This window comes from Cydia pomonella, chromosome 10 (assembly GCF_033807575.1).
Source record: "Cydia pomonella isolate Wapato2018A chromosome 10, ilCydPomo1, whole genome shotgun sequence".
NCBI classification, from domain to species: Eukaryota; Metazoa; Arthropoda; class Insecta; order Lepidoptera; family Tortricidae; genus Cydia; species Cydia pomonella.
In genome coordinates, this window is record NC_084712.1 from 14,012,186 (window position 1) to 14,028,685 (window position 16,500).

Here is a 16,500-nt window from a genome sequence, read left to right on the forward strand (position 1 = left end):
CCGTGGAGCTTTATTTTTCCATTGACTTTAAATCGTTTATTTTTTAGATATTTTTTCTTGCACAAAATATAGAAATGTACGAACGTCGAACTTAAGTGGTTTACATGCCAACATTACTTATTGCGTCGTCGATTCTTACCTTGGCGAATAACACAAAACTGGTTATTTCCTGGTTGGCTAAATTAAGAAGATGAATGATGTATTGTGACGCTCATTTTTCAAAATCGTGCGTAGCCTACATATTGCAATTTAACAAGCTTTTCTCAACAAGCAGCAAACATTTTCAAAAAATATTTGCATATAATTAGAACCACAGTCACACAAAAGCAGCTCGTCTTTCCTTTTCCTGAAAGTTAAGGACAAGGAGCCCGTTTCTGATTTTAATTACTTGTTCTAAAACGGTTCCCATGGATTTGATCTGTAAACTATTAGCAGTCACTTTTGACAACTGAGAGATCAAATCCGGAATAGTTTCAGGACAAAAAATTAAAATAAGAATTCCTTACATCGGAAAAACCGAACCCGGTGTAGTTTTAACTTTTAACTAAAATAAAAATTATCGTCATTTATTTGTCCGCATACCTAATTGATTTGAATTTATAGATTTTCAAGCTCAGTTTATCTAAGGAGGTAAGGTAAAGTAGGAGGTAGGATGCTAATAAGTATAAGAGGTCTAGGAAGATATCAACCTTGGGGAAGCAGGGCTGCCGATTCTGCTCTTGATCCCATTAAAGAGCTTTACATTAACCGGATGAACTTAGAAGAACGTACTTGAGTTGGTAAGCAAACTCTCTTAAGAGAGTGTTATGTGCTATGTCTGTAAGGAGCGCAAGCGCCTCTACCGCTGCAGTGCGCGCGCCCGCTGCCGCGGCCGCCGCCGCCCGAGCCTCGCGCCGCTCGCCAGTCTCCACTCCACTCCACTCCGAGGCGCGTGGCGGTCGCGCAACGCCTCAACCGCTGGCTCCATATCAACACTTTTACTCGATTTAAATTCGCAAACCGTGCCCGCGCGGAACTGTCACTTTCGCTCCAGATCCCCGACCGGTCCCAATTATGATAACATTGTGATTCTAACCAGTGAAGTGCGCCCCTTAAGCTGATTACAGCTACATCCCGAGGTAAGTTTTACTCGTAATCAGACTCAAAATTAATACGTGTCAGTTTGGAGCACTAAGTGAAAGGTACACTCTTTGTTGTTAAATTACGTGACTAACCCGTCAGATAACTTCGAGGTGCATTTGTAGGGCACTCGAAAAGATTCCAATTTCAAAATTATTCTTTCATCCTTGGGCCATAAATTACTAAACAAAGGCAGCTTAATGATGCATAATTACTCGTATCACATAATTATGTTTATATTTTCTTAAGTTGCTTTTTACTTTACGACCGTTCGTTATAAAACCACTTTCGGTGTAAATTGGGTATACTATTATAGTATGTAGTAGAAGTAGCTAGGAGTAGGTTCTTGTTTAATCAGAACGGAAAATATTTTTTATCAAAAATTTGGGACATGCATCAGTTATTGGGGACAACGTGGACCATTTTAGATGATATGAAAATACTAGCTTTCCGGTTCATGTACGCAACTTATAGATAGTACAAGCGTAATACTTTCTAATAAAATAAGTTACTTAATAAAGAACCTTGTATTGCAAGCTAGTAGTTTTCGTAAAACACTTTAGAAAAGTTTGTACTCGTAATGATTAAGATAGGTACCTAATCACTACGAGAGAGGTAGGTATGAGTTTTCAAAAACATTTAACACAAATTTAACTTAGGTACTTAAAATTAAAATCCTTTTTCAAACGGATAGCGGATACCTACAGGTGCCATATAGCGATTTATGAAAAAGTCGTGAACCACTTATCAAACTCGTGATTGACAATTAAATTCAAAATAGGTACGTATTGTTTACTATTTGTCCTAACTGTACATTACTACTAGAGCTGATACTCTTCAAACTAATGGATCGATTTCTGTGAAACTAAGAACTACCGCAGGAAAACTAGCTTTCATGCAAAAAAAAAACCGCATCGAAATCGGCCCATCCGTTGGAGCGCTACAATGCCACAGAGACACACTTTTTGCGTCGGGGGTTAAAAAATATAATCAACATATCTTTAAGGTTGAATCTGTCATAAAGTCTATATTGTTAAACAAATAATATTTTGTTTATTATTTAAGTAATTAAAACGTTAGTGTTAATTATATTGTACCAAAATCGAATTATTTAATGATATTCACATTAGTGAGAGCAGTTGTGAGTACGACGACAGGTAAAACTGGTGCAAAATGGACGTGTCGGATGGACTATGAACGGAGTCCACTACACCATGAAATTTAACCGGCGATCAGGAACCGAAATCACAAAAATGGTTGCATACATTTCGGCGGGACCTATGCATGTTGATATTTTCTATGAGAGAGTCCATATTTTTTGCGATTTAGGGGTTGGTCTCATAGCTGAAGGTTAACGCCATCGATGACTGAATTGGAAAACATTGGCGCTTGTGTATAAACGTGGTCTAATCTAAAGCACACTTACATAATTAATTGAGCTTAGATGAACAATCTTGCACATAACGGAGAAATTACCTAGCGGTAGGACTTTTTGTTATCAATATACATGTGGCTATTATTGTAAGCATAACTGAATTTTCCCGCCGATGATAACGTTGACTGTTCTTATTAAAATTTCATGATTACATTTCCCATACAGGAAGAAGAATATCTTTATCTTCAGTGATAACTTACCTCTCTATTCTTGACATGGGTTGCGTCATTAACAAACTAAAATGGAGACGGCAGGTGGACTAAAATGTTAACGGAGTGGTGGCCCCTTTCGGATGAAAGAAGCCCCTGGCGTCCGTTGGCTCGTTAGGTGGACGATATTCGGAAGATTGCGGGTCGCTTCTGAATAAGATTAGCTCCGGATCGGGACAAGTGGCGTACCTACTTAGAAGAGAGGCCTATGCTCAGCAGTGGGCGATAAGGGCTGATACGATGATTATGAATAACTTACCTATAATAAATAAATATTTTAAATAATATATGCACCTTACATATATACTTGCAAACAGATATAAATTTTTAGTCAACACACTACAAAAATACGCAAGAGCTGAATCTTTTTACTCAACTATTACTCGTAAGAATAAGTAAAGCACCTTTCGTAAATTATCGATAATTAAGATATTATCCTGTATAAATTGCCGGTAAAATAAAAAAATACATACTTATTCATATACTTATTTACTGTATCAAAACATTATATCTAGTAAGTATAATGTGGTGCCTATACAGGTGTGGTATATTTTAGTACCTATATACGTGTAAAAATACTTGCACCAGTTTCTGGTTTTTAAGTTAAAGTTAAAGTAGGTGTCCTATCATAACATTTATTTACTATAAGCCACCTAAAACATATCTCTTAATCTGGGCATGGGCATATCTGGTCATAAATTAATTTTAATTGACTTACTTAATCACCATTCATATCACTGAACCAATAAAACTGCTATCAAAAGTACCTAACAATATTACTTATTCCTCTATCATGAGTGTTATGAAAAATAAACTTGCAATATTTGTTGTTGTCTAAAAAGGGTGTCTTATATAATAGGGAGAACTACATATGAACCTTCCCCAGCTGCATTTGGTAATAGAAACACATTAAAACAGTGTCAGAAAAGCAAATTGTGTCTAAAATTTGCTGGGAAGATTTCAATAGAAAGAGGAAATAGATCCGTGATGAGAGTTTTTAGGGGCAGGTCCCTGTTCCTAGTTCCTACTTACCTACCAGCTGACTACTTTATCTTCAACCCCAACCAAAGTTGACAAATTCTATTCTACCTAGATATAAATGACGGTATATATGTAGTTACTGTCTTGCGGAATTCGGGTACAGAAACGTCATCGTTACGCGATGTACCCAGGATGAACACTGATTTGAGAGCTCTGACGGTAACCCTTTAAGGGTGCATAGATTATTTGTGACACATAATTTATTTATTACTATAAGTAAATAATAAAAATGTAATACTTAAATTTAAAAAAAAAAAAAAAACTTTAATTTTCATTGCAAAATTAGAGTTAAACTTTACTAGGTACATAAATAAGTAGTGTGCCGGTGGTAGTTATGTAAATATAATAATATACAAACAATCCCTGACTTACGCAGTCAAGGCTGCAGCGACTCGGTATAAAATAACAAATCATTTATAGTAAAAATTGCCCGTTTTTATCGCCATTTTGTTTATTTTCCAGCTGTATGATTAGAATAAAATAGAAATAATTAATTTGTAACAATGATTAGAGTCAGATCAAGATAAGTTGGTAGCGATTTTGATAGCCCAGACAGTGCATGTGATATTTTAAACGTCAAAAATCTATAAAATTATGACGTAGTATACTTAACACTTGCACAGGCTGGGCTATAATAAGTTTTTGGCAAAAATTTCATTTATCGCAGACTGTACTTTTCTTTCCACAGGCAACTCATACTCATCGAGCCAATTCGAAAAACCCCAAACACAATTAGGTTGCGTTGTTTTATCACAGAGTTCCTATGTCCACCTCTTGTCTCCATCATCAGATCAGCTCGATGGTACCATAATATTGCATTGTCACCCGACTTACATATGTATGAAAATTTTCAGCCCAATCGGAAACCGGGAAGTGGATCAAATTTAACTTGCAAGATTTGATTACAAACAGACAACGGTCAGGTTAAAGTAAATAAAAGCTTGTAATGTAAAAATCGCTGACATTGACATATTAGATTGGTCTGACTCTATGTTAACTGTTTAAAAAGCAACATTGCACAAATGAGTATTTTAATTATAATCATAAAAATTCATTAGTTTTTACCGAAATAATATCCTCGATTAGAACAAAAAAAAAAACAATTTGTTTTCGTCAAATCTTGAATATTTTTTTATATAGGTGTGTGCTTTATTTTTACGGTTTACCGATCACTATTTATAATAAGTTACTTCAAAGCTGAACATAAAGAAAGTAATAAACTGTTTTGAACTGTGCATGTGCAATAGGCTTAGTACACCCATTACTTCTTAAGCAAAATAATCTTTAATATTTTAAGAAAGTGTCGGTGTATTCTGGGACGTAAAAAAAAACAGTAGCAAATAGTCGCTTCGCGGTGCTACGGAAATGGTAGCTAATAGCTAAGCCTCTAATAGCGAAAGTACCTTCACTTTCGGCGTGGTTGTAGCCTCAGATCAACTGCCATAACTGCCTCGGGCGGCCGGGCTGCCTTATCGACGTTCGGTTCTCACACTTACGTATTATTATCATTATGTCTTACGCGTCATCCTTCCAAACGACATATTTTACTTAGATTGTTACATTAACTTTCACGTTGATTGTGTTAATTGATTTGATATGTTTGTGCTCACTTTTCGTTACGTTTTCTAACTCAAAGGCTTTAATGCACACTCATTTGAATTGCATTTATTTTCGAACGAGTTGACTTGTATTTTCGTAAACGTCATCATTTTGTTACAGCATCGGCGTCGATTATTACCGTAAACAAACGAAGCGATTATGAAATAATGATCGCAATACCACAGTAATATACTTAAATCACAGAAGTGCATGACATATTTCCCTTCGTTAGCTACCTATATTTACCATCGAAAAACGCTGAATGGTTCGTGAGGACGCGGCCTTGGAAGTACAAAGTAGAACTACGTATCTAATGACTAATCTAAAGGTTAAAGAATGTGGTGGATGAGGGTAGCCGGAGATCGCCTAGTAGGGAAACTTTAAAGCAGACCAACAGACGTCGTTTCCCTATGATAGAAGACCATTCTCATTACTATTTATTTACTTATTATGTTTCATTTTACAGAAGCGTAGCAACCTTGAAACAAATGACAGTAAAACAATATATATCACTAGCATTACTTGAATTGTTTAATGTTTAGCCAGCTGATACATTTCGTTTAATAAATGCGACATACAAAACAGCTTGCGTGGACTTAAATTCAAACACAATTCATACACGTTCTTGCATTTCGACGCGTACGTTACGTACATTAGTGTTACCTCAACTTAGTAACGGGTGGCTACTTGATTTCTTTTTTAATTATCGGATTATTTGCTTATTAGTTAGTAAAACTTGTTTTAATTACACTCCTATACAAACTTTGTTCACGTTGTCTTCATGCTAAATACCTACCTAGGTTTAGTCTAAATCAGTTAAATGATATTGTAAAATAAAAGTCTTTATTGTTTTCAATTGAAAACATGTTGTAGATAGACTTGCGATACCTAACACGACGGTTTTATGAAATACAAAAAATCTACTTATTTATCATTTATCAATTGTACCATCAAACTTACAAACTGCAACGGTTTATTACAGCTTGTGTATGATTCATTTTATTAGCAATATTGATAAGGCGAGTGCATACTATAAATAAATTCAACTTTGTAGATCATTGTCGGTTGAAGTTCATTCAGCAAGCAGGTATCATATTCGAGGCGTCTGATAAGAAACTCGAGATATGCATTGTAGCAAATTATAATTCGATTTTATTTCTTATGCAATGCTCTAGCGGAGTTAGTGCAACAATGGAAGTTATTACCGTAAGTGGGCTAAGAATGGTAAGCAAGGTGAAAGTGTCTGGGCCAGTTCTTGAAGGTCGACATCGAGAGACCAGTACTGTTATTTCCTTGGCTTACCGATCGCTGGCGAGCCTTTACCATCGTCAAGCAAGGCAGCATAAGAATGATTCCAAAGTCATATTTTATACTGGTAGCTCTGAGTCAAATGCTCGTGGCGGTTGAAAATAGATCCAACGTCCGCCGCGGACCGCGCCTGCCTTGATGACGTGCTTGCCTGTACCTACCAAACGTCATCGTTACCGTTAAATGTCAACCAAATGCCAAACGTATGATCCTTGCATTTTATTAAGATGTGAGTGAGATTGAAGTGATACGCGAACGACTTGTTTGCATTAGTAACGTAGAGCTTAAGCTCACTTAAAGTTTATTTTGTCACAAGAAAATAAATTAGAATCTACAAAAAAGCTAAACATTTTGAATTCTTGGTAACCATTATCTTAATAGTGCATATACATATACTAAGTAAATACATTTGTTCTTATTAAATCAGGTGTTCGATCGGATCGGGTGACGCAAGCATTTTATGTTTGATTTTAAACAATGATGGTTGTCGAAGACTCGTGTAAATAGTTAACGTTCAACAATAGTTATAATGAACAGTCTCTATCTTGTCAACATTTTAAACTTTCAACTTAAGAAAAGGTAACAAACTTACAACATATTAAATAGACATAACTTCAAGGTCCATAAACAAGATCAGTTTACGATAGGTATCCGAAAAATATGCAGACTCTGAACTCAACGAGGTTGAAAACTGCCAATTTGACGACCGGTCTGGCCTAGTGGGTAGTGAGTGACCCTGCCTATGAAGCCGATGGTCCTGGGTCAAATCCCGGTAAGGGCATTTATTTGTCTGATAAGCACAGGTATTTGTTCCCGAGTCATGGATGTTTTCTATGTATTTCGATTCGGTCGATTCGCTACCGTCACATAGGCATAAGGTAAAATTTTTATTCACTATTCATTATTTTTTACTATCCAATACTTCTTGTAGTAACGAAACGGCCAAGCCACATATTTTGACAGAGGTATAGAGTTTGTGAAGTTAGGGCTTGTAGAGTTAAAGGCTTGGCTCTACAAAATACCTTTTTGACAGTGCGAGCCTTATGGTTTCGTCTTGGCAACATTTCACTTCTTTTTGTAAGTTGCTTATGACAATCTTCCATCCCCTAGTTTAAAGGTTTGGGGGTCGGTAGTGCTCTTGCGCTTCGGTTTTCTCGTCTTGGCGGGGTCACTGCCGTGCCCCCAGATTAGAACCAAGAATCGGGCTCCTGGAAGAAAATTCTGATTAAACAATATGTTATCGTTTTGATTTCGTTATGATACCACCTGAAAAATCGTCTTTGTAAAATCGGCATCTCATCCATGACTCTCATTTTATTTCGCATTCCCCAATCAACATGAACGATCTTCAATTTTGTGTTAAAACAAGATGCAAACCGTAACAAATAGTTAAATCAGAATCCGCCTCCTGGAATTAGTCTGGAACCGTAGCATTTTTGTAGCACCGTAGCGTGTTGCGTAGCACGCGTGACGTGGCACTCGCGCCTACATTACGTTCTACAGTCGGATTTTAAGATTCGTGTAGCGCTATCACAATAAAGTAAAATAAGAACGACCGACGAAAATGTAGTACAAGAATATGTAACAGAATTAGGTTACCCCTATCTAGACACATCACATCACAAACGGACAAAATATAATTCGAATTAAAATTTAAATTAGTCTTATTGCATAACTTAGTTTTACTAGATACAGAGTAATGGCGTTATTCTTAAACGCGTTACTGGCCTGAATTAGCTACGAATCGTTTGTCTTTATCTGACATTTTGACTTATGTAGGTATTTGTGAGAAAGGGATAAAATATAATTTAACTAAATCAGGCACGTATAGTTTTATGAATAAGGGGGTTAGCGTTTACAGTGATCACTAAGAATCATTATTGCATGTAATCGTGTTTTATGTTTATTCTAGAGAACACATGGAACTCTGTTGATAGACGCAAATTGTTGAATGTAATTTAACGTTTTTGTATTAGATTGGAATGACTAATATTTGCTAATATGTACCGACACGTACACTCGCATTGCCATTATTTGGACAAGTATGGTGCATTACCAGACGTATGATTATAGCAAGTAGACATGAGTAGCTTCAAGAAAATCGGCTCTTACCAGTAGCTTTGAATATATACATTATATATTTTTCTAAATTTTAACAGTGTCCAATAAAATATACGCAGCCGTTTGATACATGGTAGGTATGGGAGTCCCGAAGCGTGTCATTAGTGGCACGACGGACAGCGCCGCCGAGGCGCCGTCAATTCGCCTGGCGCCAGACACCCTCCCTGCGCAGCCTCTGTTACTACCAGTACCTTATTTACTGGGATACTATATTCGTCGAAATTTGCTATCTAGATAGAATGCAAAGGCTATTTTTTAAACTTTTTTTAAGATTTTAAATTTATCCGTTAATTTTACTTAATGCATAATAGAAAATTGTCAAAGTTTTATGATATTCATCACAAGATTACAAAAAAAAGCCGTAATTTGTGACTAAAGTTCATTTTCAACGGCAAGAAAAAAAAAGATTTTAAGGAGAGCTTGGAATCTTTACGTTCTTATATCTAACAAAAGGAATGAAAACCTTTTTGGCGTGTGCTAATTTTATTTCATTGTCATGTTGAGCAGGTGTTACACAGGTGGTTCTTGCCAATTTTCAACAAAAACACTTTACTCCAAGGATACTTCTTTACAAAAGTAGATTCACAGATTTTAGGTGGATCCAAGTTACCTTCTTACAATATAAGTATAAGTATTTAGTATCTAATATCCTGTAGCGAACCAATTGTCTTTAAAGTTGCATGTGAACGCGCGAAACGATAATCAATTAATATGCACCTTGGTAACGTAACGTAAGACATAATAAACGTACCTACATTAAAATTGTAATAAAAGTAAAACCTGCATTTTAGTTGCTATGGAATAAATCACATAGCTAAAGTTGATTAAATGCGCTACTTATTTATTTACGAGAATGTATTGGTCACGCTATTGGTTATCGAATTGTTCATTTAAGTGTTTGTATAGGTATAATATAATCTTGAAACAAAGTTTTTCAATTAGGTACTTATGTTTTGATGTGAAATTCGTTGCACTATATTTATATAATTTGATTTAAGTAGCGTTGAGGCCGTTAATCTTTGAAGTGCTCCTTTTAAATGGGACATAACTACACAATCATACAAGCTTAAAACGAAATTAGTCTCATCTTTTTATGCCCAATGCAAAGGTTGGGGATATTGAACCATCATTTCCTGTTATGACTATAACTAACATCGCTAGTTTTCATATGCCCTTCATGTGTACCATCAGCCCCTCAATATTCCTAATTTTCTACATAAGACAAAATAGGATGACCCAGTTGGGTCATATACAGTTATTAGTATAATGTTATCTACAGTGGTCAATATTGCAATATTTACATTATATTTCCCCTTCGCTACTAATTAGTTTGAAATAATCTTTCCAGATTTCAAAATGCCCCAATGGGCTAGCGCGGAGGGCGGCGGTGCCGAGGCCGAGTCGCCGGTGCAGATGACGTGCTATGAAGACGAAACCTCCGAGTATGAGAACAAACCCGACATAGCTGACATGAATATAGAACAAGCTGGTGGTGAGTAGGTATTCAGTATAAATCTTTTAAATAACTGTATGAACCCTTTGCCCGACTGTGGACGTCAAAGGTAATGTTAAATTTTTCGCCTTATTATTTTATTTATTTTATTTCATTCGGGATGCTTACTGCCTAAACTACATAGATTAATAGACTTATCTACTAGATGCAAATTACAGTCATCCACATATATATTACAAAGGAACAAGGCGTTAAAGTGTAAACATATTTCGACGTCGACTGTACCTCGACGATACACTATAATAAAAATCTTCTATGTCAGTATTTTTTCGAGATAACTTTTATATTTTTTAGTTTTACTTCTCAACGGGTATTATTATGTTTGTTTCGAAGGGTAATCGACATTTGTCATTTCAAGCATCAGTTCATTAATTTAATAGAACTGTAAGATTCACTCGCTTTTTTCTTCAAACACAGTGTGTCGTTTAAATAGGTACCGATGAATCATTTATAGACACCAATATTTTACATAGATAACAAGATTATAGTTGTGGATTTTTTCATATTAATCCATTTAACAGTTCACTTTGTATACTTACGTCAGACTTGGTTTCTCGCCCTTGAGCAATTCCATAATAAATCGTTGCCAGTAAAGCTAATAAATGTTTAAAATCAACATTTTAATATGTCTATAGGAGTCGAACGGCACGAAGTAGATAAGGATATTACGAAAACCACCCATAGCGGTGCGTACTAAATCGATTAGTCTGCACTCGTGCTCTTACGCAAAAGGTTTATCAAGCGTGCAGTCGTGTCACGTAATTCAAAGTTTTGTAGAACATCTTGCTCGTTGCACGATTTGCTTAAGAAAGTGCTCTGCTGAATGCCATGATTGCCAGACTGCTTCGTGCTTGCTTGAACACGGATGAACATCACATTTTGGCGTGCTTAGACATTTTAAAGCTTAATGTAGAGCGGAAATAATTGCCCCTGACGTCACCGATACCTACATATACCAAACGTGATAAAGTGTTTCTAAAGTAAGAGGAAATTATTAAAATTGATTGAGAATAATATAAGGTGTAGACTCTACATCGTTGAGAAGTAATTAAAGCACAATATTAGGTATTAAATCTTGTTAATGTACCTCTACCGAGTTGAGGATACTTGTAGCTGTTGTTCTGCTGAACTAGTGGTTAATTATTTTGGTGTTATCTTCATATTTAGGATTCACAGCAGTGGGATCTCCTGTAGCACCTGTGGTGGCCAATATTTTTATTAAGGTTTTACATTGGAAGGCATTTTAGAATTGTTATTACTATCCAAAACTCTAGTAGTAATAATGTAAATAGTGTTTTCGCTATGGTGCCGAAATAAAGGCCCTAGACACAATACTTGATTGGTCTGCTGCTCTCCTACTAAACACTACCCTACCAATTAATATACCTATATTTTTATCATATTTTACGAACGTCATTTTTGTATATAGTGAGGACGTCGTGACGTAGAAAAAGGTTTTATGACGACAGCCGAATTGGTTTACGCATCACTTACCGGCCATTTGGTCAAGGTAGAACCAGTATAATTCTAGCCTCCAGTTATATACTTATAGCTGTTAAATATCCCGCGGTTCAGATACTCTAGCTCTAAGCTTGCTGAATTAAAACAATGTGAATAGGGAGATAGGCTGATAGATAAGATATGTCGAATGTGTTTATAGGAAACACACTAATGATGCTTTCAAATAAAAATGTAGTAAAGGTATATATTGGTGGTTACCTATTGTCATCGTAATACCGACCTATAGGTAGTAACAATACGTTGGAGTAGTGGTAGTTAGAACCCGATAAAAAATGCGATATTTTATTTATTTCCTTGGTGCATACATCGCAACTGTAGGTAGGCACATTGCACATAAGTAAGTACCTTGTAGATATCGCTGTAAAAGTCACCGTAATCTGGCTCTCATCATATATTATGATAACTTTATTTTTGAGTTAAAAGTGAAAACAAAAGAACCGAGAAATGATTATAGGTCAAATGCATTATCAAGTTTTTGCTAATTAAGTCATTACATATTCGTAATGCAACGATTAAGTACGTTCCGTTTTTGTACGGTGGCGTGCATTCGAACAATTAAAAACTGATAAACTATGTAGAGCCAGTTATTTTATCGATTCGTTAGGACGAAAATTACATCAACTCCATCACACTTCTTATATAGCTACTTAGCGGGAATTATGGATCATTTTACTCCCTGGATATTTAATGTTTCTTATTTTATTTTATTATGGCACTAAGCGCCACTTGCACCAACCCACTAACCCGGGGTTAACCGGTTAAACCTGGAGTTACCATGGTTACCAGTACTATTTGACACTGGGTTAACGGTTTATCCGCTTAAACCCGGGTTAGTGGGATGGTGCAAGTGGGCCAAAGAATACGAACTAAAAAATTTATAAGTCTAGAGTGTCAAGTGAACGAAAAAGTAGGTATTCCAGATCATCTGTTTTTATGGCCAAGTTCCATGCTATTAGCTTGTTTTACTTCGCAAAAATATTAAACTTTAGTCTAGTAGTTAGTTGCAAACAATAGTATTATCATTCCATACCTACATAGAAAGGTTACAATAAATGTGTACAAAGCGAATTTATCTGTTCGAGTTAGTGTATGTAAAAGTAAACACTAAACAGTAAGACTCCTACACTGGGTAGGTATGTATTGCATTTTAATTCACCCGCATTATTGTCGTTAAATAGAAAGAACATTAACTCTTGTCTGAGCCTCAATACAAATCAGATTTAAAAAACGCACCTACATGGAAAGTGGCTTTAATACCGTGAGAAATTAAAGTTTTTTTTTTACATTTCAGAGTTTTACGACAGCGGCAGCGGCAGCGATGAGGTAGTGGTACGGCGGGGCTGCCGCACGCGGCGGGCGGCGGCCGGCTCCTCCTCATCCGGCACTTCTGCCGGCTCCGGCACCGGCCGCCGCCGGCGATGCGGCATCTCCGCCCGGGAACGGAATCTACGTCGGTTGGAGAGCAATGAACGGGAACGCATGCGCATGCATTCACTCAACCGAGCTTTCGAGGCAAGTAGATAAAATAAATCCGTGTGATTCGAAGAGTGCGGATGGTTATTTCGTTTAGATAATATCTAGTAACCATAAGATGTTCGAGCTGAGACAGATATAATTTAATTTGTACTTTTCTAAGTATACTTATTCAAAATATTCAAATACGCAGCTGCTTTTGGAACTTCGAAAGATAATGCGGAATCCACTCTCTAAAGTTATTAATTGTTTAAATGGGACTAAAGACAAAACGTGTATCTTTGCATTTATTCAATCATTTAAAAATTATAAAATACAATAAAATTTAATATAAACTAAGTAACTTAAATCTAACAAAATTAAGTCCCCCAGAAGTGTCGGAAGGGTACACATGAGGCTGGCTACATTCCGTCGCTGGATGGCAATGCCTATTCTTTGGCGTGGGAATCAGCCAGCCCTAATAAAAAACACTAGGGTCACCCGAAGTCTTATGTCATTTTTTTTTACTATACTAAAAGTATACATGCATATTTTGTGCGAAATGTGTATAGGTATTCTGATATGATGATGAGTGTTACAGCTCTATTAATTGTGTAATTGCGTTATAATAAAAATGGACGTCATAATCAAATCAGTTTTTTTTTTTCAGGACCTGCGGCGAGTAATTCCTCACGTGAAGAAAGACAACAGAAGCCTTTCCAAAATAGAAACCTTGACTCTTGCCAAAAATTACGTTAAGGCTCTCACAAACGCCATTTGCTCTATGAGAGGGGAGGTCCCTCGTTACAAGTAAGTTATGAATGTCATCACAATCATTTGTATAATGAAATCAAAGGTATGATTTTAACAGGGCTAAAATAAAGAGATTGTGTTGTGGGGTTTTACCAAATTGTAATGACCACCTTCCGGCTCCAGTATGAGAATTGAATACAGGATAAATGTGAACTTTTTAAAATTCCAGTTTCGACAGTGCAGATGAAAATGTGGAGCCAGTATTCGTGTTGAGCCGCGACGAGCAGAACAACAACGAGCCAACGGATGAGACCCAAGAGACGACATCGAGCGTCCGGCCCCTTTGACCCCGCGGCCTGACAAGCTCACTCATCCTCACCCCTCAGTCAAACGTTGCCACTATGCTCTCGATTTAATTTTAGTAAATTAATCTATCTATATTCGTTGCCAAAAATACCTTAATATACAAAAATAAACAGAACAGGGTTATCATATGGGTATCGTATGGGATAATCTCTAAGATCACCTAACCCGTGAAGTACCCTCTTAGGTATTTAAAAATTGTAATGAACGCAATTGCAACCTTGCGCGAAATGCACTAAAATTTGAACTCCCCGATGAGAACGCGTTTCGATGCCGTGAAGTGTGAAAAATTATCTTAATTACTGCCGCGCCAAGTACAAACCTGAGGACCTACCGCGAAAAACGTATTTCGAAAAAAAAAATGGTTTTTTGCCTTCCTACAAACGGTATCGTCCTACCGGAATTACTGTCGAGTTCTGATTCTAGCTATCCTACAATCCTTAAGACTAAATAGAAAAGTGGGTATGAACAAATTAACTCATTATAATTATGTTAATTCAAGGTAGCGTAAACACGCAAAGTTCTACAACTATTCGGAACGAAGTGATACCTACGTGCAAATAATAATATTCATTACACGTAATATATATTCCAATTCAGTAAATATATATAGGTAATCCCTATTGTCTACCTAATCTAAGTACTCTCAAAATCCATTCTGAATCTAACCTTAAGTAAGCATTTACTGGATACCCATAATAGTATATAATTCTCCCTGACAGTGCCAACAAAATGTATGTTCCTATGCAAAATGTATGTGACTTCTACGGACGTTGCAACATATATATATGACTTGCGAGATAATTGCTGGCTAATTAGGAGCAACGAATTCAATCGATCGACCAAATGCCGCAATTTATTGCAAATCACATGCAATTTTCGGTTACGTATGGAGATGCCTTTACGGAACTAGGTAGTCTCGGGTTATAATATTTAAAACTGGGTATGCTATAGTCGGTATGGTATATAAAAGACAATCGCCTAATATTTAACTTCATCTGTATTTTAGAATACGAGTATAGATTGGTTCAAGAAATATTGAAGACTATTTCATACATGAAATGGCAGCAATTGTAGTCTCACGGGCTCTGATTTAAATTTAAGTAGAAATTAGCGCCTTAAGTTTATGTAAATTTTGTGATTATTAAATTCGTAATGTTGTTCAATCTCATTTTATAGTTACCATTTTGTAATAACTTTAGTAGGTACCTAAATTATTTAATTGATTTAAGATAAGAGTTATTGCATTTTTAGTGATTTTTAATATTAAAATTGTATGTTTAAAGTTTTTTGTGAATTATATGTTTGTGACATTGGTGTTGCTGTATACGGTTTCTACTTAAACAAATTATTCATTGTGGAGTTCCTCTATCAAGCTTAGTTACAACTAAAGAAAAAGGACTTTATTTTCTAATGTGTATTATTATGATTGTTTTTATCTATAAAGTTGTACACGGAGACCAAGCTAAATCTGCAGCGATCGAAATAAACTAGTTTTTTTTTTATCAGTATATGACAACACCACAGAAAAAGCATTTAAATAGTCTAGATACTTGTAAATTATTCGGCCATTAATCGATTGGGAAAATCAGGCTTCTACATTAAAATTATAAAAATGCGGAACACAAAGATAAAGTTCACAATAGTATTTTATACCAATCGTGATATAATGGAGACCTTTTCAATCGACTACGGTGTTAAGGCCACGAAGCTTGCTAAGTGGCCTAATTGGGTACGAGATTGAAAAACAAAATACTTAAAACTAGTAGAATCATATAGATAAACAAACCAAAAATATACAGCTAAGATACGCGAGCAGCCGCGATACCTTTATACTCCGCGGCCCGGCGCCACCGGCTGGCAACGACACCTTCTCGTAACCTATGAGGTCTTTGCTATAATCAATTTTTGAACAGTTTTTTTTTCTCGATTTTGGATGTAGTAGCCTATACTAACAAGTAACGCTAAGTGGTCTTTGTAGTCTATGGATGTTGCTATATTAAGTGTGTCACATACGCGTTTCTGTCTTATGAAGCAATTGTTCCTACTATACAACCAATACAATA

General features: G+C 36.1%; 1 protein-coding gene across 1 annotated transcript; it reads left to right on the forward strand.

The window, feature by feature from the left end:
• Nucleotides 1–870: 870 nt before the first annotated feature.
• LOC133522187 (protein dimmed) lies at nucleotides 871–16,328 on the forward strand. Its single transcript, XM_061857418.1, has 5 exons — nucleotides 871–1,118; nucleotides 10,181–10,324; nucleotides 13,158–13,378; nucleotides 13,989–14,128; nucleotides 14,301–16,328. Exons 2-5 carry the CDS (start codon nucleotides 10,189–10,191, stop codon nucleotides 14,416–14,418), a joined length of 615 nt encoding a protein of 204 aa, XP_061713402.1. The 5' UTR covers nucleotides 871–1,118; nucleotides 10,181–10,188; the 3' UTR covers nucleotides 14,419–16,328.
• The last annotated feature ends 172 nt before the right edge of the window (nucleotides 16,329–16,500 follow it).